The sequence below is a fragment of the Erpetoichthys calabaricus genome, chromosome 1 (genome assembly GCF_900747795.2).
Source record: "Erpetoichthys calabaricus chromosome 1, fErpCal1.3, whole genome shotgun sequence".
In the NCBI taxonomy this organism is placed as follows: domain Eukaryota; kingdom Metazoa; phylum Chordata; class Cladistia; order Polypteriformes; family Polypteridae; genus Erpetoichthys; species Erpetoichthys calabaricus.
The window spans coordinates 303379479-303403099 of record NC_041394.2 but is presented as its reverse complement, the minus strand read 5'-3'; the positions used below and the strand labels follow the sequence as shown (position 1 = coordinate 303403099).

Here is a 23621-nt window from a genome sequence, read left to right as displayed (position 1 = left end):
GCTGTGGGTAATTATTGAAAGAATTTGATTGTGAGTGCAAGTGGAAGAAATTAAGTTTCTTTGAAGGGTGAGAAGCTCAGCGGTTTAGAGAGCCTCAGAGTAGAGTCGCTGCTCTTCCAGATTGAGAGGAGCCAGTTGAGGTAGTTTGGGCATGTTATAAGAATGTCCCTGGCTGACTCCCTCAGAGCTGCTCTGGTTACGTCCCAATGTACAACAGACCTAGGATATGCTGGAAGGGTTATATTTCTTGGCTGGCTTGGGAACGGCTGAGAATTCCCCATGATGAGTTGGAACCTGTAGCTGGGGTAGGAAAGCTGGGCTAACCTGCTTGGCCTGCTGCCATTGTGACCCTTACCAGGAAAAGTGGATAGGAAGATGAGCTAAATATACATTTGTATGCAGATTTCTGGTCATTTATAATGCATAGTGCCATAAAAATGGTGTCTGTAAAATGTTATAAAATCTGTGAAACATTAGATGGATTTTTAGTCCACATGAAAGTAACAGAAGCAAATTCCCACTAAACTTAGAATCTGTATTCCCCACAAAGCTAAGGGGCATGCCCTGCGTTTAAATTATAATTTGATATGGTGAACATTATTTTACTGCCTTTGCGTCTTTGCTAAGAGTTTGGCTTTAGTTACAATCAAGCTCAGAAATCAGTGAAACTAACACTATACTCCCAGGAGAATGGCATGATCAACAAGACATTTTCCATTGCAACTTGATAGCCACTGCATTACTTTTCTTTTCCTTTTCTCTTGTATTGACTGCCCCACAACTACTAGATCAGGACTCAGCTAGATTCAAACTTGCATGCACGGCGCAGAAAAACCTTCTTAAATTCCTACTCATCTTAATTCATTATGCTCAAAAGTCGCCATTTGATATATCCAACAATATAGTAAAATGCAAATAGAAAGAAGTCTTACACTGGGCAGGAATACAGAGATTAATCTGTTTAATATGTGATGCATTTTATTTGCTGCTTAAATGCCATTTGGACAATGAGGTGTGGCTTGGCAACTTTACGTCCTCTATAATCGATCATAAGAAAGCAACACATCCATAGGGTTGTGAACATGAAACAAGAACTATTCTGGTAGCACTGTGGCATGTGCAACTCTTTAATTATTTTCATGTTTTTATATAAATGATTATCATCATTTCAACAAATCATATAAAGCCATTCATATATTTTAAGTATACAGTAAATTGCTGCAATCAAGCAATTTACATCTAAGTGTTCTGTAGACATGCAATAATATGATGCTCTGAGATCAGTGCTGCTCTTTTTATAATTCATTGTCTATTCCAAGATATTGATATTACAATGTACGGTCTGTGGTTCAATGTCCAGGAAATACAGCTTTGTCATTAAGCAGTTAGTCTGGAAATGATGAGGGTGCCCTAAACCAATCACTTACAGAGCCAGTGCTCAAATTAAGTCGAAATGTATCTATAAAACTGTGATATTTGTGGAGTAATATCTTTATATATAATATGCTACCGTGGCTATTCATTTGTCTGTCCAGGATTTTAAATCACCTGTAGCTCTCAAACCATTTGACCTATTGACCTGAAATTTGGTGCACATATACTTTGTGACGTCTACTGTCTGCTTACGGGGTGATGATTAACCTCCGAGGTTATTCCTTTTATTTTTAATTTATGTTATTGTAGAATCAGCTCTCGGCGGGTTCTCATCCCTACCAGATTTGCCGTCACTTCCTCTACCTCTTCATATCTTAAATCATTCTTGAGGCAGATTGTAGACTTAAGTGCCAGCTTAAGTGAAAAATTAAAGAAAACGTACTAAGTTATTGCCTGACTTAATCAGTTTTAACGCAAAAAGATGCTGATGAAAGAAGAGAAGAAGCGGGCAGCTAAGGTGGAGAAAAGAAGACCTGCTCAGGAAGCAGCAAGCGCATCAATCTCTGAGCAAATGAATGCTAAACGTACAGAGAAAGAGGATGAAAACTATGAATGGTCAAGTCTGGTGTATCCTGCAGTGCACCATTACTGATTTGTTATAAAGGATATTGTATATTACAATGACTGTACAGGGCGGCATGGTGGCTCAGTGGTAGCGCTGCTGCCTCACAGTTAGGAGACTCGGGTTTGCTTCCCGGGTCCTCCCTGCATGGAGTTTGCATGTTCTCCCCGTGTCTGCGTGGGTTTCCTCCAGGTGCTCCAGTTTCCTCCCACCAGTCCAAAGGCATGCAGGTTAGGTGGATTGGCGATCCTATATTATCCCTGGTGTGTGCGTGTGTGTTTGCCCTGTCATGGGCTGGCGCCCTACCCGGGATTTTTTCCTGCCTTGCGCCCTGTGTAGGCTGGGATTGGCTCCAGCAGTGACCCTGTGTTAGGATGGTTAGGAGGTTGAAAAATGACTGACTGACAATGATTGTACATAGCTGTCTAGGTACTATAGCACGGTGATATTGGCAGAATTGTCCACTTTATTAGTTACTCCTGCTTTTACATTCCCAGTTTGACTGCAGAATCAGGGACAGCATCCTATGCATTCATAATCCTGTTTAAAGCACATAGGTACATGCCTTGTTTTTTTAACTTTCCCTTTGACATCTTGTAAAGCACTTTGAGCTACACTGTTTGAAAATGTGCCATATAAATAAATGTTGTTGTTAACAAGTGGCAGCAACAGTGGTGACAAAAGTGGCCCATCAGATATGACATTTTGTTACAGATGATGTGGCGGTTAAAGTATTGTCACACACGCATCTTCAGGGCTCATATGCTAACACTAATTCTACCTCAGACCATGGATTGCCACTGTTGCTCATGTCTTTCCCTCTTGTGTCTTCAGACCTGACTATTGCAGATTGGAGGACACCTGACTTCTCTTCCACCTTTGGAAGTTTTGCTTCTTCTGCCCGGGACCTATTTAAAACAATGAGTCATCGGAAGAAGGCAGTCATAATGGAATTGCCTCTGCATAACGTATTTCTCCCTGGCAGTGCACTGGCACTAACTTTTTTTTTTGTTCTTTTTTGGCAAAATACCTGACATTAAATGGCATTCACAACATTGGCCCATACCTTCACACATCTTCTGCTGCTTTTCTTACTGTATACAAATATAAAAAGTTTATTTTTTTTATGTAAATACTAGCCTCGCTACAGGTAGTAGAATAAATTTAAAAGAATATTTGATATTTTTTGCCTTCGGCGACTTGTGTTTCTGAACCTCTCTTGAGTGTGTCCCCGTAAAGCCTGCCTCTCAGATTCTCTCATTTCAGGGGGCCTTGCTCACCTCCTGTCCACCTTTACACATCCTGTCTTTGACGGCGACTCTCAGTGTGACTCATACTTTTGATCGTGTAACCGTAGCTAAACTGACCAATCACACCAAAGTGACTGCTCAGATGGACTGGACATACACACAGACCATAATGTTTTCTTATACAGTAGGTACGCAGGGGTTGGGTGAACAACGTGAGAAACAGAAAAATAATAAAAAAAATAGAAATTGCAACTCTGGGGCTCCTTATATCAATTTAGGATCATCTGCTGAATAAGATGGTTTAGGCACTTGTCCTCTATAAAATAGCACCCCCTTTTCTCTTCTTATCTCAGTTTCTCTTATCTTGGGTTCTGCCTTCCTTTGAACCACTAGCCATTCCTAGCCATTGGTGGTGGTTGAAATGGCTCCGCATTGTCTATGCAAAGTGCTTTGAGTGCCTAAGAAAAGTGCTATATAAAAGTAATTCATTAATGAATGAATTAATTAATTAGTTACCAGTTTCGTGTTTGTGTTATCTCTCTCTAGACTCCAGACAATGGATCTTTGGTGATAATGTAGCTTTAAGGTCAATCCCGGGTTATTTCCAGCTAAGACCTAGGATCAGTGTATTTACTCCAGAGATACCCTTTTTATTCCAGCATTCCTCATTGCTCAGTTGCCATTAAAACTCAGGCCTCCAAGCCAGCTTCCATGATGCTTGTGTTATTATAGAGACAGTTAAGACATATGCATTGCCCTCTGGGACCGTGTGGCTCTAGAGAAACAATGTTGTTGCTACGCATGGTATTCTCTTTTTGGCCTTACTTGCTTGTGAAGGATCAGGCAACACTGGCAACTTCTGGGTCACCTGCCCCTCTGGGAAACATGACATGTTTCAAGTCAGTTCATACTTCCCTCACCTTAAGACTGGTGTTGCTGTCAGCTGTCACCCAAAATAGGCATAAGTGATGCCCATCTTCTCACTCTGGCATGCCAACTTGCATTGCCGTTGTGTTTTTCTCTCTTACTGTTACTACACTGTGAGGCTTATGCATTTGTCCTGTCAGCTATCACTTTTTGAGCTGAGTTCCCCACAAAATGTTGCATGATTTAAGCTAATCAGATTTTGAATGAAGCAAAACAAACAGGTTAAGCATTTGAAAAACTCATCCAGAAGTAATGAAAGACCAGTTTTTAAACCCAGTTGAGGAGAAAAAGTTGCCCTTTTTCATACATTAATGGGGAAAAAAATACATATTTTTTTCTTGATATATGTTATTCTGGTACAGTACTGTAGCCAATAACACTGTTGCTTCACAGTTTCAGAACTCTGGGTTGAAATCTGAGCCAAAGAAATGATGTTGCACTTCAAGCTTTTATGCATTTTCTCCAGCTACGACTTCAATAGACATGCCGATTGGTACCTATAAATAAACCTGCAGCCTGGTATCAGAAGTGCCAGCAGCTTTGACATTTCTTCTAAGGATGTTCTTATCTAGTGCACTAGACTGTTGGGATAGATTCTGGCTTTGCATAATCATGTCAAAAATTTTTAAATTATCTTCATCCTTGAATTTTAGTCACCCAATTCCACACCAAAAAAACCAAGGGAGCTGCTGTTTCACTTAATAATCATTTGAGTACAGACACTATCTTAGTTAATCATTTACTTACTAATACTTTCTTAATCAATAAGTTACATTAGAGAATTAACATGTGGCAGACCTTTGCATTTTTCAGCATTAACATAACAAATTAAATGTCCACAAAAACACTAATAGTAGTTTATCTTTAAGTAAGGAGTGATTACCAGTAGTGGTTAATCTTTGAAGTACGGTATTATTAAAAAATACAACACCTTTATAGTGAAAGACACACATGAATAAAACAAGGTGGTAGAAACAGAAGGAAAATAAAAGGGTGTTATTGTGCAGTTAAACAGAATCATTTTTAGTGTTACTAACTGACTTGGGGTGGAGTGGTGGCTCTGAGGCTAGGGATTTGCACTGGCAAGGTTGCCGGTTCGAATCCTGTAAATGCCAAAAGTGACTCTATTTCATTGGGCCCTTGAGCAATGCCCTTAACCTGCAATGGCTCTGTCCTGGCTATGACGTTAATCTGCATCCAGCCCTGCAAGCAGGTACTCCAACCTGCAGGGAAAAACCTGGGGGTTGGTGGCAGAATTGGCACTCCAGCCACCATAAAAAAACCTCACACTGGTTCCATTCCATCTGAACTAGTGTGGTGCTGAGGTGTTACCCATTTCAACGTTGCAGTCGGGTCCTAATCAGGGATCCTGAGTTGGTTTGTCATGTGGTGGGTGCGGCAATGTGCTGTATCAGCATGTGCTCCTAACCTCCACCTAACTGACTTGTTAATGAATTAAATGTACAGTACTGTATTTGCAACTGATGCCTTTATCCAAAGCATTCTAATTTGGACACTGGCCTTCACTGTGGCTATAGCTACACATGCTTACAGGGTTAAGCAATAATTCACTCTCCCGCACTTCCACTGTAATTTGTTTTTAATTATTTACTTGATGAGGTGCCTGCACAGATCCAAGAGTCCCCTAAATGAGTGGTTCAACAACAAAGTTAATCATTTTTATGTATTTTGCAGTGGAGTAATGTTAAAAGAATACTAATTACTAAACCATAATTTACCCTTCATCATCTGTATCCCTGTACAATTGTTACAATGAGAACTTCCCTTTGACTACTCTTCATTTTTACAAGGTTTTCATGTTTAGTAAAATAATTAGATATATATCAAAAAAATATAGTTCTATGTATTTTTATTCAGTCAAACTGCATTAAGAACAGATAAACATCCATTTTCTAAAGTGAAATCCAGAGTTGTAATAGCAGGGGCCTTTAAGGCTGTAACTATAAACTGTTTAGGTTCTCTGATTGGTTTCCATTTATATTGAAGGGATAACATCTCACATTTCATTTGCTACCAATATAAATATACATTTTTTCAGTCAAGCTCCTACTTTTACATGAAATCATTAACCTTGCACTCTCAAGAACAATTAATGTTCTCTCCTTGAATAAGATCCTAGCGCTCTAACAAAGTGCTTTTCCATATCACTTGAAAAAGACAGGAATTGTATCCATCTTAGTTTGCTTGCCAGACACAGTTTTAGAGTGCTTTGATTCTATGTACACATTTCATGCCAGTTTAACTACTGCTTAATTCTTTCCACTTCATTAGCACCCAATATATTCATGTACATTGTAAATTCAATGAGTTATCTTTTCTGTACTAAATTAGCATCCCATTTAAAACTGGTGTCTGCTTTGTACCTAATGCTTCCAGAATTAGCTCTAGCTTAGGAAATAAATACAATAACTTGTAAAAAAAAATATGCTCATTACAAACATTTTCATGTATTCATATTTTTCTTCTGTAAATTTGTGAGCACCCTTAGAGAAAATATGAAAATATTATAACATTGTATTAATACTCAAATATCAACCAGTGGGTGCTGATTTACAGTAAGCATCTTACAAAAGTGTCCGTGTAAATCAACATAACATGCCTTTCTCAAGGACATCTAATCCATTTTAGGGCCACATAGTATCATGGCAGCATGGTACACATGGCAGGAAACAGCCCTGGACAGGGCATCAGTCCAATGCAAGGTCTGTGCATATGGGAAGAAGATAAGTAAATAAATTACCTATAATATGAACAGCTTAATACTTATAAGGTAAAATGCCTTTTCTACTTACTAACTTTATACTTGCTTTCTAAATTCAGCATTCAGTACAGAAACAAGTAAAATGTAATCTGAAGAAGCAAACATAAGGCATTTTCTCGGTGCACTGAGCATTTGTTACATTCGCTTCTGTCTCTGGCATACGGCACATCTTTCAACCTATCTCTATAATGGGAAATAAATTAAAGCCTTATCTTGGCTTCAAACCCTCGACAAATGTTTCGAGAGGATATTTTATTTAAAATGAGTCTGCCTGTGGGATACACAGAAGAAATCTGGAATGCACCTCCCCAAAACAAAGCCTTATGTTAAGTGGTGCAATTGTTTTAAAATGTGGCTGATTAATGAATGAATGATTGAGGACATGATGATGTAAAACACGAAACTCCTGTCTCTATGTTTATAAAGAAACAAATTGGAAAAAAAATATTATTCACTGGAGAGCACACAGGGCATTTAATAAATGCTATATCACATTGTTGAAGATGGGTATCTTCAAAATGAAACTGCATGGAAGATAAAAATGAAAACATATATTTTTGCACAATTTAGACATTACAAAGTGCAAAATTTCACATGCTTAAATTGTTCTATTACTGACCAGAGTTAAAATTAGGTTGTATGACTGAATAAAACTACAATGACCTTCCATTTAACTTGATGAGAAATTTTAAAATTGTCATTTTGACATTTCAATTTGCTGTTGGCCCCATTCATCATCCTAATTTTAACATTAGCCATTTTGATACTACCCTGTAAAGCATGAAGCCAGTGGTAGTTACACTAAATGAATAAGGGAGAATATTGTGTATGACATGGTAAGTTATTTGACCTCTTTTGAAGATTTCAGGATATGCAAATGCTATATGCTCTTTTTGAATTTCAAGGTCCTCAAATCAAATTCAAGCCCACTTGATACAAGATCATTTCTCAAGCTACAAAATACAAGCTCACTTTTCCTTTCTTTGGATGGATTTTTTCTTCCTACATGCTTCAGATGTTCATGTCAGGTCAACTGATCACACTAAATTGGCCCCCAAAATTTCTGAGTCCAGCTTCTTCTGAGATGGATTAGCTAATGCTGTCGATTAGACAGTGACTTCCCACTAACCTGAACTGCATATGCAGGTTAGACAATGGCATTGAAGGATGGATGGATGGATGCTCCTCTGATAATTATACTTGGTGGTTTGGAAGCACGTAACTTTTAAAAAAAAATTCTAAAATCTTTACCTAGTCAGGCTGAGTAAGAAGCAAATGGCAGATTTACAATTTCTATTTTGTATTTTTGGAATTATTTTCAGATGTTGGCAATGTTGCAGAGACCTGGTGTGATTTCAATTCCAAATAATGTCTATGCAGAATGCATCTTTGTGGGATTCCTCACAAATCCAAAAGATATGTCGATTGGTTTTACATTCTCCTGATTTGAATAAATGTGAGTGTGACCTGCCATGGCGTGGCACCTGATTGGGGAAAATTATTGTCCTGGAACTACTTCTGCACACTTTAATTAAAGTTTCTTCAGACTCCAGCAATAAAAAGTAAAATAAATTTATTTAACAAAGATGCCTTTGAAGCACCCCTAGAAGATGTGTCAGTCTTGTATATAATCATTGGTGCGCTAACAGTCCTTTGCTAGACAAAGCATTTATAGTGTGGTAATATATAAGACAATATTTAGCATAAAACTGATAACATGTTAATCTAATATAAATAGGTCCATATATGAGTTCTTAAATCATCCTGTATTAGGTTACATAGAGAAATAGTTGTTACTTCATCTGAAAGTCAGGGGCTCGATGAGGGTCCGCATACTAGGATGAACTCATCCTGCTTAGAGCAGTTAGACAAAAAGCAATATAACTGAAAAGCTTACTAGACTAAAAATCAAGGTACATGAAAGTTTTCTGCTACACATCCTGTCCAGGATGCTAATTACATTGTATGAGATTCTTCTGGGTTAGCCCCTGTTACTCCCATACCCCTAAACCTGGATTAAGAGGGTTCATTAAATGGTTCCATATGTGGATTATCTATCTGATTTAATTCAAATTCATTAATTGTCAGCTTGGCTCATTTTTGTACTAGTCACTGCTACTGCCTCAGAGTTTCAAGGACTGAGTTTCAATATTTGGAGAAAATTGCAGCTTTCTTCCACATTGCAAAAGCTTGCAGGAATGGTTAGTTGATAACTCTAAACTAGCCCTATATGAATGATTGTGAGTGTTCTCTGCAATGAACTGGCACACCACTGCTGTCTTGGACATGGGCTTTGCCTCTTTGTAATCACCCTGTATTGGAATAAGTGGGGTGAAAAAATTAAATGGATCTATTTTCAGAAGTACACTGCAAAAAATGAAATCTAAGCAAGTGAAAAGTATTTATATCTTGACATTAAATCTTGTTTTCCTTATTGTAAGAATCATTGACTTATCAATAAAATTGTATTTTTGATTAATTAGCTTACTTTAAGAAATGTTGTCAAGTAAATTTTGCTTACCCCATTGGCAGAATCTTTTGCTAAATAATAGCAAGCAACTCCCATTTGAAGTTTTTTTTTTGTCTAGTTTTTACATATGCATTTTCTGCAGTGTAGTATTTTATCTACAGTCAGTGAGTTAGCTATTAATATATTTATTTTTGATAGGAAAGGTAATGCAGTCAGGTGTAAACGGAAAAACCTTTTTCACGTCTATGGTTTTACATGTCAAGGAATAACTAAAGCCCATCCGGTCTTTAACAAGTCCTAAAATTTCATAAATCTAACCTCAAATGACACGCAACAAGCAACAGAGTTTTAGTAAAGTCAACATGCAAAAACCATGTGTGCAATAGTAAGTGCATCCTTACTTCATCAAGATCAATTAGAAATGTAGCTAGTTATACCCTGATATTTAAAAAACACTGAATTTTCATATACTGTAATTGTATATAACTGAGCAGGATTGAAAACTTGAACTAAAATTTAATTTAATTTTATTTTACAAAGTATTGGGTGCACAAGGTTGAGAGCACATTGAATGTTTAATATACAGTAACACTTGAAACCTATTAGAAGCACAGTCAAGTCTAGCGAGATCTGGATTTGAAAATTCCAGTCCTGATCTTCTGTCTGGTCCTGTACAAGTTACATAATATGACCTACTTAAAGATCCTTTTATTGCATTCCTTTTATTACTTCACTTTAGGTATTGCAAAACTACATCTATTACTCAGTTACTCTTATGTAACAAGATCTTAATAAACACTTCTTTGGGTCTTCATAACACTTACAAAGGATCAGCAAAGTGTTCATTCGGCTCTGCAATGTGGACCTAATAAGAGAACTTCACTTTAGAGTGGTCTGAGGTGGCTTAACTGAGAGACATTTCTCTTATTGTTATATATTTAGTATAAGACTTGTGAATCCTTCATATTAACAAGTCATTTTACCATCAAGTCAATACGGCACACTGCATAGAGGTGAATAACTCATCTACTGATGTTTTAATAAGTGTTAGGAAGATCAAAAGGAACCTTTGTTAAGGTCTTGTTACAGAAGAATAAATAGATGCATTTTTGCAGTACATAAACTAGAGTGTATGTTCCTTTGACCAGTTAAGGGTTGAGTTGCAGTTAACACAGTCCAACTCAGTAGCATCAGACATTAGGCAGGAACTAACCCTGATAGCACAGCAAACAATTGTAAAAAAGGCTCCTGCACATACAGTACCCATCCCAGGCTAACTGGCAGTTAACCTAAAATCTCACTTGTCTTTAGGATCTTCTTTCTTCTTCTTCTTTCAGCTGCTCCTGTTAGGGGTCACCACTCTCTTTTTCACCTCTCTTCCACAATCCCCATTACTTTGTACTGTTGATCCCAAATATTTAAACTCATCCACCTTTGCCAACTCTACTCCCTGCATCCTCACCATTCCACTGACCTCCCTCTCATTTACATACATGTATTCTGTCTTGTTCCTACTGACCTTCATTCCTCTCCTCTCTACAGCATATCTCCACCTCTCCGGGGTTTTCTCAACCTGCTCCCTACTGTCACTACAGATCACAATGTCATAGGATGCAGAAGGAAAACTGGAATACCAGGAGGAAAAAAATGGGGAGAACAGGCAAAATCTAGGAATAGAGCCCGGTCCCCTGTATTTTAAATTTATGTTTTTATGTGCATACAATTTTTCTGGATTACGAATGTGCCATGTTAGTATGTGTGTTTTTGAATGCTTTCATTATTATTTGTATGAGCGGGTTGGATAATGGATGGATGGATGACATATTCACAGAGTCATTTTTTTTCTAGTAGACGTCTTTTCACGACTGTGGCCACGTAGTTTATGGCAATGATGCCTGTTGCTAGTCATGTATGCATGGCGTGTGAACATTTATTTTGGGATTCATTCTTAAAAAAAAAAAATACACACACACACTGACTTACAGCATACTGTAGCTAAGACTAAGAATTGTATTTATTGTGGGGAACACTGCCTGTTTTTTTTTTCTTTTTGTCTCTGACTTCTGCTTTGCACATTAGGCTTTGACAAACATATTGACTTTTCCTAGTATTATGATTTTCTGCCAGTCCTTAGACCACGATTTAACCTTTCCTCTTTTTAATTATCTGTCTCCTAAGCTGTCATTTGTCTTCTGGCATTTTGTCTTGCAAACTACTTTAACATGCTGGAGACACCAGCACTAACTACTTAAAGATATCTCTGTAAACTATTTTTTCACTGCAAATGAAAATTTTATTTTAAAAATCACTCTGCAAAAGTTATGCCTATTTTTCCTTTTATGTTACTATTACATATAAAAAATGGCAGAATGTGATACTCAGGCATACAGTAAAAACACAGGTTAGTATGTATCACTTGGAAATTTCCTTACAGTGTATCCGCTACCAAGTTCAGAATAGCTTTGGCTTCTGAAACAGTGTTTAAAAAGCAAACCAGCATCCTTTCATTTTATAATCATAATTACATCCACATACTGTAGTCTGCAGAGTTCCTAAGCGCTAGCCTGATTTAAATTATAAAAAAGAAGCCTTCTGGTTTAGAATGTAATCCAGCTGTGCTCAAAAAACAAGATGCTGCCTGCCACTAAGTTTGACCGCATTTTTCTGTTTAAGGCTCTACAGTGGATAAAGGATTTACAGCATTAAGTGTGGCTGACAAAAGTTAGTTTCATTGTCTGATCCTTACAGGGAATGGCTAATATAGAAACATACTGCAAGCCAAAATGACTGGAATCCAAGGCGGAGATCTCCAGCCAAACTGGCACAAAGTTAGCTTGGCAGCTGTATGCCCTGCATGCAATCTGTTGTAAAGTTCTCTTTAGGGTTTCTAAAGGCAAAGAGAAAGGGAAAGAGATTAATTGGACAGCAAACCAAAATAAATTAAAGGAACTTCTAGACAGAGGGAGGTAGCGTAATCCATCAAATATTTTCTCTTAAAAAAAAAGAGAGATTTTATAAAAAATTGGCTAGAGAGAGTGATCAATCCATTAAAAAAAGAGTTTTCAAAATCCTTTAAAGCTTCTCCTTCATCAGATTTAAACTCCAGGGTGCTCTTTGCCCTGCTGTCAGGAACTTACAAGAGAGTACAGATTGCGTTTATTTAAGGCTGCTGGCACACCAGTATTAATCTGGTAGGGATGACCCCGCCTGAAGTATATCCTTGACTCTCAAACATTTTCTATACTCTTTCGAAGGTTTTGACTAATATCTTGCAATAATGATGAATATTTCCTTGCTAGGACATCAGCCTTTCTGGTTTAAGGGCTTGCAATAAATAACACTTTGCTGAAACAGTGCTTGTATGATGTGCTGTTTGTTTGGCATGGAAAAGTTTTACATTTTGTAGTATTATACTTATTTAATTCAAATAAGTATACCGTAAGATTATTTTTGGTGAACTGTGGATCTGTTTGTTCTGTGTCTAATTCAGTGTAATGCAATTAATAAAATAAGTAAAAAAAATACATACATTTATACTTTCATTTTGATTATTTTAAGCTTCTATGCATTAAGTGCTGAAAAGCACATAAATGTATATCAAGCTAACAGAGCCAACAGTAACTCAATCTTAATCATAGCAGCCTTCACATACTTTGCTTTTCAAGTTTGAGCTATCTAAAGTGGCAATATCTTAACCCCATTAATCACAGCGCCTCCTTCCTGTTTTTAAAAAGACTTTTGTCTCGTAATATCGTTCATTTAAAGATTTCTAGTTTTAGGAATTCCAAGGAATTGTATAAAAAATAAAAATAAATAAAAATCCCAAAACTGGTATAAGTGAAGAAAATAAATAAGCACTCATTTAGACATTAGTATACTATATGTTGAAAATCAACTTGACAATAGATGTCCAAGACAGGGCAGATAGAGAGAGGTTAGGAGCATGCACTGATATACCACATGACAAACCACCTCAGGGTCCCAGATTAGGCTGCCACAAACCCCCAAGTTTCTCCCTGCAGGTTGGAGGGCCTACTTGCAGGGCTGGATGTAGGTTAACGTCATACCCAGAATGGAGCAATTGCAGGTTAAGGGCCTTGCTCAGCTAAAGATGACTAAAATGAATGTTGTTGAAAAGGTAAATATATGAGCAGCTAATAATACCTCAAGACTGATGATAATTTAGTAAAAATTAGAAAAAAGATATTTAAATAGGGTTTCACCCTAGGTATATAAAGAGGATTCAGAACATATTCAGACCTCTTCAAATTTTTCATATGTTGCTGTTACAGCCTTGTGCTAAAGTTGTTTAAATTAATTTTATCCTTCATCAAGCAACACTCAATTCCCCAGAATGTCAAAATGAAAACTGGATTTTAGAATTTTCTACAAATTTATCAAAAAAAAAAACCAAACTGAAATATCACATTGACACGAGTTATTCAAACCCTTTGACTATGAAACTTGAAAATTGGCTCAGACGCACCCCATCTAATTGGTCATTGTTAAAATGTTTGTACATCTTGTTTGGAGATCACCTGTGGGCAATTCATTGAACATGGTTTAGAAAGGCAGACATTTGTGTATAAAAGGTCCAACAGTTGGCAATGTGTATCAGAGGAAAAACCATGTCTTGAGGTCGAAGGAATTGCCTAAAGAGATTAAAAACAGGACTGTGTAGAGCAGGGGTGGGCAAAGTTGTTCTTGGAGGGCCGCAGTAGCTGCAGGCTTTTGTTCCAACCCAATTGCTTAATAAGAAGCCCTTATTGCTGAAGTGACACTTCTGCTTCATTTTTATTGTGTCACTCGTTAGGATTTTGAACCTTATTGCTTATTTTAGGCTTTAACTGCTGTATTCTCGATTTTTAATGGCTCCTTATTAGCAATAAGATTCAAATGACAAAAGAAACCAAAAATCCTCAATTTAGCTTGCTTTCATTTTACACCTGTATGTATTTATTATGTACTATTTGGTTTAATTAAATTAATAATTAATAATTAAGCAACTGGGTTGGAACAAAAACCTGCAACCACTGCGGCCCTCCAGGACTGACTTTGCCCACCCCTGGTGTAGAAGCACAGGTATGGGGAAGGCTATAAAAAAAGTTCCTGCAGCATAGAAGGTTTCCCACAGCACAGCTGCCTTCATAATCTTTAAATGAAAGAAGCTTGGAACAACCATGACTCTTCTTAGAGCTGGCCACCCAGATAAACTGAGCAGAGCTGGCCACCCAGATAAACTGAGCAACTGAAGGAAAAGGGCCATGATAAGAGAGATGGCCAAAAACCTGATGGACATTCTGTTTGAGCTACAGAGAACCTATTTGGAGATGGGAGAGGCTTCCAGAAAGACAACCATTACAGCAATACTCTGCCAATCGGTGCTTTATGACAGAGTACCCATAAAGCCTGTCATACCCAGTAAAAGACACATGAAAGTCTGCTTGGAGTTTGCAAAAGGGCACTTAAAGGACTCTCAGACTGTGAGAAACAACATATCTATAGAAACCAAGATTAGTGTCATGTCTAGAAGAAACCAGACACTGTTCATCACTTAAGCAATACCATTCCAACGTTGAAACACGGTGTTAGCAGCATTACACTGTGGAGTTGTTTTTCAGTTGCAGGGACTTGGAGACTAGTCAAAGTTAAGGAAAAGATAAATGGAGGAAAATACAAAGAGATCCTTAATGAAAACCTGGACATTAGACTGGATTGAAGGTTTTCCATATAAGAGAACAACGACCCTAAGCACAAAGCAAAGACAACACAGGAGTGACTTAGAAACAACTCTGGCAATGTCCTGGAGTTTTCCAGCCGAAATCTTGAACACTGTCAAATATCTCTGGATAGATCTGGACTACATTCAACCTGACAACCTGAAAGGATCTGCAGGGAAGAATGGCAGAAAAATACCCAAAATCCAGGTGTGCAAAGCTTGTTGCATTATACCCAAGAAGACTTCAGGCTGTAGTCACTGCCATAGGTGCTTCAATGAAGTACTGAGTACTGAATACTTGTATCAATGTGAGATTTCAGTTTTTTATTTTTAACTAGCCATGCTACCTGTCGAGGACAAGTAATAGAATCATTTAAAAATATTTCATATCTCTTGTCCTATGTGTACCTTCACTGCCTTTCCTCCGTATCCATGTGTGTCTGAATCTCTCTTTGCTGGTACTTCCTCTCTCGAGTGTGTTACCGTAAAGCCTGCTTTTCATACTCTGTCATAATTTTTGAGCCATCTTTTTACTCTTCTTTCTGCTTTAATACTTCCTGTCTTTGAAGGTGACTCCCTCAGCCTGTCTCCTGTGCCATTTTTCCTTCATGTATGTTTAACTCTGGCATTTCCCCTTTTAATCACGTCACCAGCCAAACTGACCAATACCAAAGCCATAGTGGCCAATCATATTGCTCTAAAAGACAAGACACACACAGACCTTAGTGTTTTATTATATCTACTCTCTATATATAAAATCCTAAGCCTAAAAGTGCAACGATTTTGTGTAACGATTTTATGTGACAGTTTTATGTCATGTTTTTTTGTCATGCTTTAAATTGGGCTTATTTTAAAAGCTACATAGATACGTTTGGTATCATTCTTTTCAGAATTTATCAAACTTTAATGCGATGTTGTTAGATTTTCAGATTCTTATTCCATTTTTAAATTATAAACTAAAAAATATCAAGAACTCACATCCAGCGAGTCGAGACTTTGTGCCAAAAGATTTAACCATGCCCGGGGCCGGAAATAAAACACAAAGAGTAGGACAGCTGCTGTACAGGCTTTTAAATGTTTGAAGCGCTACATGCAGATCACGCGGCACAGCAGCAGCAGCAAGCCAGCAGCTGATCGAGCAAAGAGGAGGTTAAAAAAAAAAAACTGTATTTGTTTCCCATTGTATCACCGTTTAAGAGGGGGTTTTGCAGGAGCGACCGCGTCTCCTTGGGGTGTGTTCAGCCCCCCAAGCGGCAGAGACGCAAAGTGGCTGGCACCTAGTGCAGGCCAGGGGGGTTGGCAAGCAAAGTGAGCGGGGGGAACCCCCTAGTAGTAGATGAAATTGCAAAAAGTTACTAAAATGCTGTTTTCATTTTGTCATTCTGTGGTATTGAGTGTTGCTTGATGTGAGGAAAAAAATGAAATAATTTTGGCACAAGGCTGCAACATAACAAAATGTGAAAAAGTGAAGAGGTGTCAATACTTTCTAAATTCACTGCATATAGCAAAACTAAAGAATAGAAGGGGAGAAAATATATTTTATAATAATTAATGGGTACAATGATCAAAAATCATTCAGAAATCCAAAGAGGATTATTAAAAGAAAACAAGATGATATACAATGTGCACCCATTATGTTTCAGGAACCAGGCTTTTACAAGATGGGGGGAAAACAAAAGAAAAAAATCTATGAGTGGTACTGAAGGTGCTTCGTGGATTATGAAATTCTAGCGTGTCAAGCCCTATACTGAGGAGATTTGCGCAACCTAGAGACCTGAAAGTTCAAGATTTCCTCATAAATATTTTCTGCTTGATTATTTTAAATGCAAGCATATTAATAAAACTAAGCATATAGTTGATGGAGCAAATATTTGAAAATTATGTTTTCAAGCTTGTTATCCTCAGTTATATCTTTCATAAAGTTTTAGTTTTCACACATTTTTTTTGACTCTCACCTAACCTAACTGAAGGAACAAATGTTGCTCTATTGAAGCTATAGAATAAATACTACAATAGTAAATGTGTCTTGCAACCATGTTTGTATACACACACGTATATACTGTGTATATATATTTGTTCTCTTCATTTTTATAACCATCTTTTATTTCTTGTATTATTTACTTTGGATTTTCATTTTTATGTACTGTACAATGTAAGATATATGAAAAATCAAAATTATAAAAGGGTCTTTGTACAGTGAGGTGGCAATGTCTGCTCTATCAAGCAGATGATGTCAGGGAGATTTAACACCATGAAACCCAGGCACTCATCTGGCCACAGTGTAAATGGAAGAGCAAAGTAGTTGTGACAAGGCCTGGGCAGGAATTGAAAGGGATACTCTTTAGTGGCTAAAAGAACCTTTTGGAAAAACAGAATAGGAGAAGTGAAACTGGAGTAAGAACAACTGAAGGCATCCCAGGTATTTTTTGTGTTTAAGGGTGTACATTTACAAAAGTCTGCAGCCGCGGGAGCAGAATGAACCCTCATTCCATGAAAGTCAAACTCGGGTGGGCGCATTCAAAAAAGATACTCCAGATGTTCTCTTTTCAGTGATGGCAGCATATAATATTACATGCCATACATAATGGCAAATTCAAAAGAACTCAATATGTAGAAATCTAAAAGGTCACAGACTATATAACCTAACAGGGCATCTATGGATTTCTAAATGCTACCAAGATGGTAACTCATAATTAGTTATTAGTTATTGCTTAATCAGTTAAATTAACTGAATTAACTGTAACTTTGCATTATTAAATTTGCCTGAAATGCTGGTTCATGTGCCAGTAGAAAACTGATTATAGTTTAGGAATTAACTGGTAAGAACGATAAAACTAAATCTATTGTATATTAAATAAATATTGTATACAAAACTAACAAAAGAGTAATTATTGAATGTATTTTTAAATATTTTAACAGGCTGCTTAGCTAGCACGAGTCTTCCAGAAGAAGAATGGACAATAAAGTGGTAAATAGGATAAGGGCTGCCTGAAATCTGTAGAAGTAAATTGGCACCACTAAGAGTTGATCAACAAGGTAACTATACAGGGTGCCTTGGACTATAACTGTTGGGCTGAATTAGACCAAGAAGTGTGTCATGGGGAAGTTGTAGAACACCAACACAATCTTGTTCCAGCAAAACCTAACATAGCACATGATAGTGTCAGATGAAACTCAGAAGTATAGAGTTAAGCCACTCCTTCTCATGGGCGCCTACTCCTTAAACAAAAGCGCAAATAGTCATACAGAGCCAGGAGATCATGATGGACAAGTGGCCTTGAAACATTGTATAGCAGAAGTAGTTCTCAGGCTGCTCTGAAATCTTTGTATAGGTGGCTGGTTTTGAGGCTAGATAGCTATAAAGAGCAGGAATGCATGTGAAAAAGGAAAGTTGTTTTTATTTTCAGGACAGGACAGTGGATATATATTACTTATTTAACATTACACAATATACTACACATATATTGTGGCAAACGTGTCTGCAATGGATGGGCCAGGATCCCCTGCAGAACTCTAGAGGGCAGCCCCTGGGGGCTTCATGGGAGATTGGTACAGCCCTTTTGGGTCCCATGGGTGCCACCAGGGGGGTGCTATAGGAACTGCTGAGCACTTTATTGCAAGACTTCGGCCACACCTGGAAGTGCTGCTGGAAGGAGACAACGGGACACCTGGAGCACTTTGGGAGGGAGAGGACGACGCTTGCCAGAGGAACAGTGAAGGCAGAAAGAGAGAGAAAAAAAAGAGAGAAGAGGAGAGAAGGCAAAGGGCTTAGTGTTTTATTGTGCTTTGGACTGTACACTGTGCTGGGCAGGTGGGAAATGGTGGGAAAGTGTTTCCCACAAGAAAAATAAAGTTGTGCAGCTGAACTGGTGTCCTGCGCGTCTTTTTTTGTCAGGTTTGGGAAGCTGAGTGCCCCCTACAGGTCACTGTATATATATATATATTTTACAAAGCTTTGAAAGTTTTTCTGCAAAAAATAAAAGTACAACCTACCACTATTCTCTCCCTATTATTGTGCTAATGTAGTATCAGGCATCCACGCTAGATGTCTAACAATAACAAAAAAATTGTTACCCCGAGACTCATCAAAGGATAACATTATATATTTAAATCTTTAGCTGATTTCATAGAAAACATAACCAAATGTTGATAAATACTTACAAATGACATTTTCATATCAAGTGGACTTTTTTGATGGCTCTGTATGTTCCGTTTTGAAAGACTAGCTAACTTTCAAAGAACATTTCCATGTACATTACCAAAGCAACATATTATATATTCTGATCCATAAGTACTTTTTAGAAATCATCATACTGTATACCTCTTATAGTATAATGTATTTAAAAGTAATGATGCTGACCTTTGCAGTTGCAAAATAAAACCCCAGAAAAACAGAGAATTGAACAAATATCTTTAAGGCAAAAAAGTCATGAAAAAGAAAGGTGGCATGATTGTAAAATTCACATTTGCCTGTGTGTTTGGTTTTCACAGAGACGTCCCACAAATTTACAACTTTTGAAAGACAGGCTAATTATGAAACTGTGCAGCAGGTTTGGTTTTTCAGATGGCAGTAGAACCAACCAAGATGGCTTAAAGTTGGTCATATCTGCACATTAAATTGAACAAAGTGAACTGACAAATTCCTAACAGTTTACTTGACCACAATTCAGATTTAGCTGGGATATAAAACATTGATATAAACATAAAAAACCATTTTTTTACACATTGTAAGTAAAAATATAAAAGGCAATTAAATAATTTGTGGAGAATTAGAGCTGAAGCATTTATATTATGAAAATAACTTAAGAGTCAAGTTGTGCTTATCACATTACTACCATACAGCACATAGAACATTTAAAAAGGCTAGCTCAGAATATTGTGAGTAGTTGTGGTCTCCACATTACAATGGGACATAACAGGTCTGGAGTAGCACTGATAGACTCATTTTAGGTTGGTGGGGTGGTAGTTATGAGGAAAGAATCAAATGACATTGTTTTATTATTGTTACAAAAATTATAGTTACAGTTACATTTTTTTTACCAGACCTAATAAAGACTCATCAGTATTAAACCAAGCTATTCAAAATGCTATCATTTGGAAACATGAACATCACAGTAAAATTACCAACCTGAGCATATGGGCTGCGTTAAAGACCACATCAAACTCCATGCTGTCAAGTTGTGCAGCCTTCTCTGCCATCTCAGCTGCTTCAAGAAAACGGGAATCTTCCAGTAAAAACTGACCTGGAGGTCACAAAGAGAGAGAGGGAGAGATTGTCGTTTCAAGGGCTGTGAAGGTGGTGCGTAGAGATAGATATGAGCAGACTGTGTTTTCTTTGGCTGAGTGAGTTAATGACCTATTTTAAGTCTGGGAACCGCAAAATAATTTGCTGAAATGTAAGAAACTAAACTTACATTTATTTTGGCTATCAAATAGAAGACACATACTGTACAAGTATAAAACAGAAACCAGCAAGTTTTCATAATGCCATCCACTTGACAACTTTGCCTTGCTGTCCTCATTATTATTATTTTACATCTAGCATTTTTGTACAGTATCTTAAAAGAATGTCCTGTGCACAGCTATATTCGGAGTCAAACACAAATCTGCAAGCAGGCACTTCACCATAAACACATTAACACAAAACATTTAAATTAAATTGTGTAGAATTATAGTTAAGATTTCGGATCCATCTTTCTAAGAATACTACAAAGGGGGCATCCTGAATTAAACTGATATTACCAAAATACAGTCAGAATTTCCCTTAATGAATTAAAATCCATTGTCAACAATACCTGAGGACCCATACTGACATGTATTATTACACACACCAGTAACGGTGCAGTGCACGATAATGTGCAGTGAATACACTTGACTTGAGCATTCATAGTTTTCATACATTGTCTCTGTACGTTTAGCATTCGTTTGCTGAGAGGTTGATGTGCTTACTGCTTCCTGAGCAGCTCTTCTTTTCTCCACCCTAGCGGCCTGCTTCTTCTCTTCTTTCGCCGGCATCTTTTCGCGTTAAAACTGATCAAGTCAGTGTTTGTGTTGCAATTACTTAGTACGTTTTCTTTAATTTCTCACTTAAGCCGGCACTTAAGTCTTTAATCTGCCTGAAGAATGATTTAAGATATGAAAAGGTAGGAGAAGTAATAATAATAATAATAATAATAATTCATTACATTTCTATAGCGCTTTTCTCAGTACTCAAAGCGCTATCCACACTAATGGTGGAGGAGGTAGGGATGAGAACGGTGAGAGTTGATTCTACACAAATAAAATAAGAATAGGAATAACCTTGGAGGTCAATCATCAACCCAAAAGCAGATAGTAGACATCACCTAGTATATGTGTACCAAATGTCAGGTCAATAGGTCAAACTGTTTGTCTGTCCAGGATTTTAAATCACCTGAAGCTCGCAAACCAACAGCCACGGTAGCGTATTATATATAAAGATAAAGAATAATATTTGTACATTTTCTTATCCTTCTTTACCTTGACTTTTGTATTAAATATTTTGTATGAAGAGCTAGACTATGTCTCACTTACTAGAAGACCCTCAATTTCATTTAGACAAGAAGCTCAAAAATATGTAGGAAGAGACCTGACAGAACACAAAGACTTGTATTCTTATTGTGAGGTGTATTTGGTATATACAAGTATGTCAATACCTTCATTAAGTAAGGAGAAGGTAACAGACATCGGCATAGTGGCAGAGCAGGTAGCATGGTACGCACGCAGATTAAGCTCTTGCCTGGATTTTCCTCTTCGAGTGTTAAAATACTGCACTCAAAAACCATGCACAATTCAGATCCGCTCTCCTTTATCAGCATTCACAGTTAACCTTCATATTTAGAGCAAGTCATTTGAACACGTGAAGAACTTGGCCATGCTTAATTGAATGATTCCCAGTAATAACATTATTACATCAGATAAGCTGACAGCAAAAGAAGCAGGAGATACTGTCAAAATGGAAAAAAAAACATACAGGACTAACACAAAGAACAGGCAAGGACCTCGTTTAAATATAAGCGTAAACACAAAAACAAAGAAGCTGAGTCATTAGAGGAAGTAAATCCCGTAAATGTAAAAAATAAAAATGAGCAATTTAGTGACTAAGCAGAGAGACTGACATAAAGGGTTTTGAAGGCTTAGCCAAGAGAGAAGGTCAGGAGATTGTTTACTGGTAGAATGTTTTGGGATTAGGGTTAAACGAAAACCTTTGGTGATCCCTTATGTGTCAAGAGTATTGGAACAGCTGAGATGCATTTTTTCAAAACACCACGTCTCGGTGGCTTTCAAACCTCAAAACACGCTATGGCAAAAATTGGTCCACCCCAAGGACCGGGTGCCCTGGCACAGACAGAGTAATATAGTTTACGCAGTTAAGTGCCAAGAGGATTGCCTTGAATTATACATCGGAGAAACCAAACAACCACTGGCGAAGCGGATGGCACAACACAGAAGAGCTATCTCGTCAGGCCAGGACTCCGCAGTCTATTTACACCTACAGGACAGTGGTCACTCTTTCAGTTATGAAGATGTGCACATCCTGGACAGGGAGGAATGCTGGTTTGAGCAAGGAGTCAAGGAGGCCATTTACGTGAAAAAGGAACAACCATCTCTGAAACGAAGAGGGGGCCTAAGGGTACATCTTTCACCATCTTACAATGCTGTGATTGCAGCCATTCCCCAACTCTCTGTGAATGGTACTCATGGCCATTGATCAATGGACAATTTGCATATCATTGATCACACGGCCCATTGTTAGTCAATGGTGCTAGATTCGGTCATTATCCAAAGGTACTGTTTATAAGGTTGGAGAAACCTGCAGTCAACTGAGATTGAGGAAGTCATTTGGATGAGTGATGTAACATATCTCCCTGGAAAAGAACTATGTCCAGATGAACTAAATCAACTTTCTACAATTTCCTCCATCCATCCATTTTCCAACCCGCTGAATCCGAACACAGGGTCACGGGGGTCTACTGGAGCCAATCCCAGCCAACACAGGGCACAAGGCAGGAAACAATCCTGGGCAGGGTGCCAACCCACCACAGGACACACACAAACACACCCACACACCAAGCACACACTAGGGCCAATTTAGAATCGCCAATCCACCTAACCTGCATGTCTTTGGACTGTGGGAGGAAACCGGAGCCCCCGGAGGAAACCCACGCAGACACGGGGAGAACATGCAAACTCCATGCAGGGAGGACCCGGGAATCGAACCCAGGTCCCCAGATCTCCCAACTGCGAGGCAGCAGCGCTACCCACTGCGCCACCGTGCCTCCTCTACAATTTCCTTTCCTGGATTATTGAGAATGCATTGAGACGTTTTGGGATCCTACCAAAAATTACTTGTATGCAAACTGATGATGGGAGATTGCGCCAGAGGCAAACTACACATGATGGGTGTAACAGTGGGTATGATCAAGGGTACTGTCAAACGGTATTACGTCTGCGTGTTT

At 37.9% G+C, this 23621-nt stretch overlaps 1 protein-coding gene across 1 annotated transcript in view; it reads right to left on the bottom strand.

Annotated features, from left to right (window-relative positions):
- Window positions 1–23621, bottom strand: part of tmtc2a (transmembrane O-mannosyltransferase targeting cadherins 2a) — a 518416-nt gene that overhangs the window by 64045 nt on the left and 430750 nt on the right. Inside the window, exon 10 of the mRNA XM_028817226.2 lies at window positions 20273–20387. Within this exon, the coding sequence (XP_028673059.1) occupies window positions 20273–20387 (115 nt within the window). The remainder of the gene's footprint in view (window positions 1–20272; window positions 20388–23621) is intronic.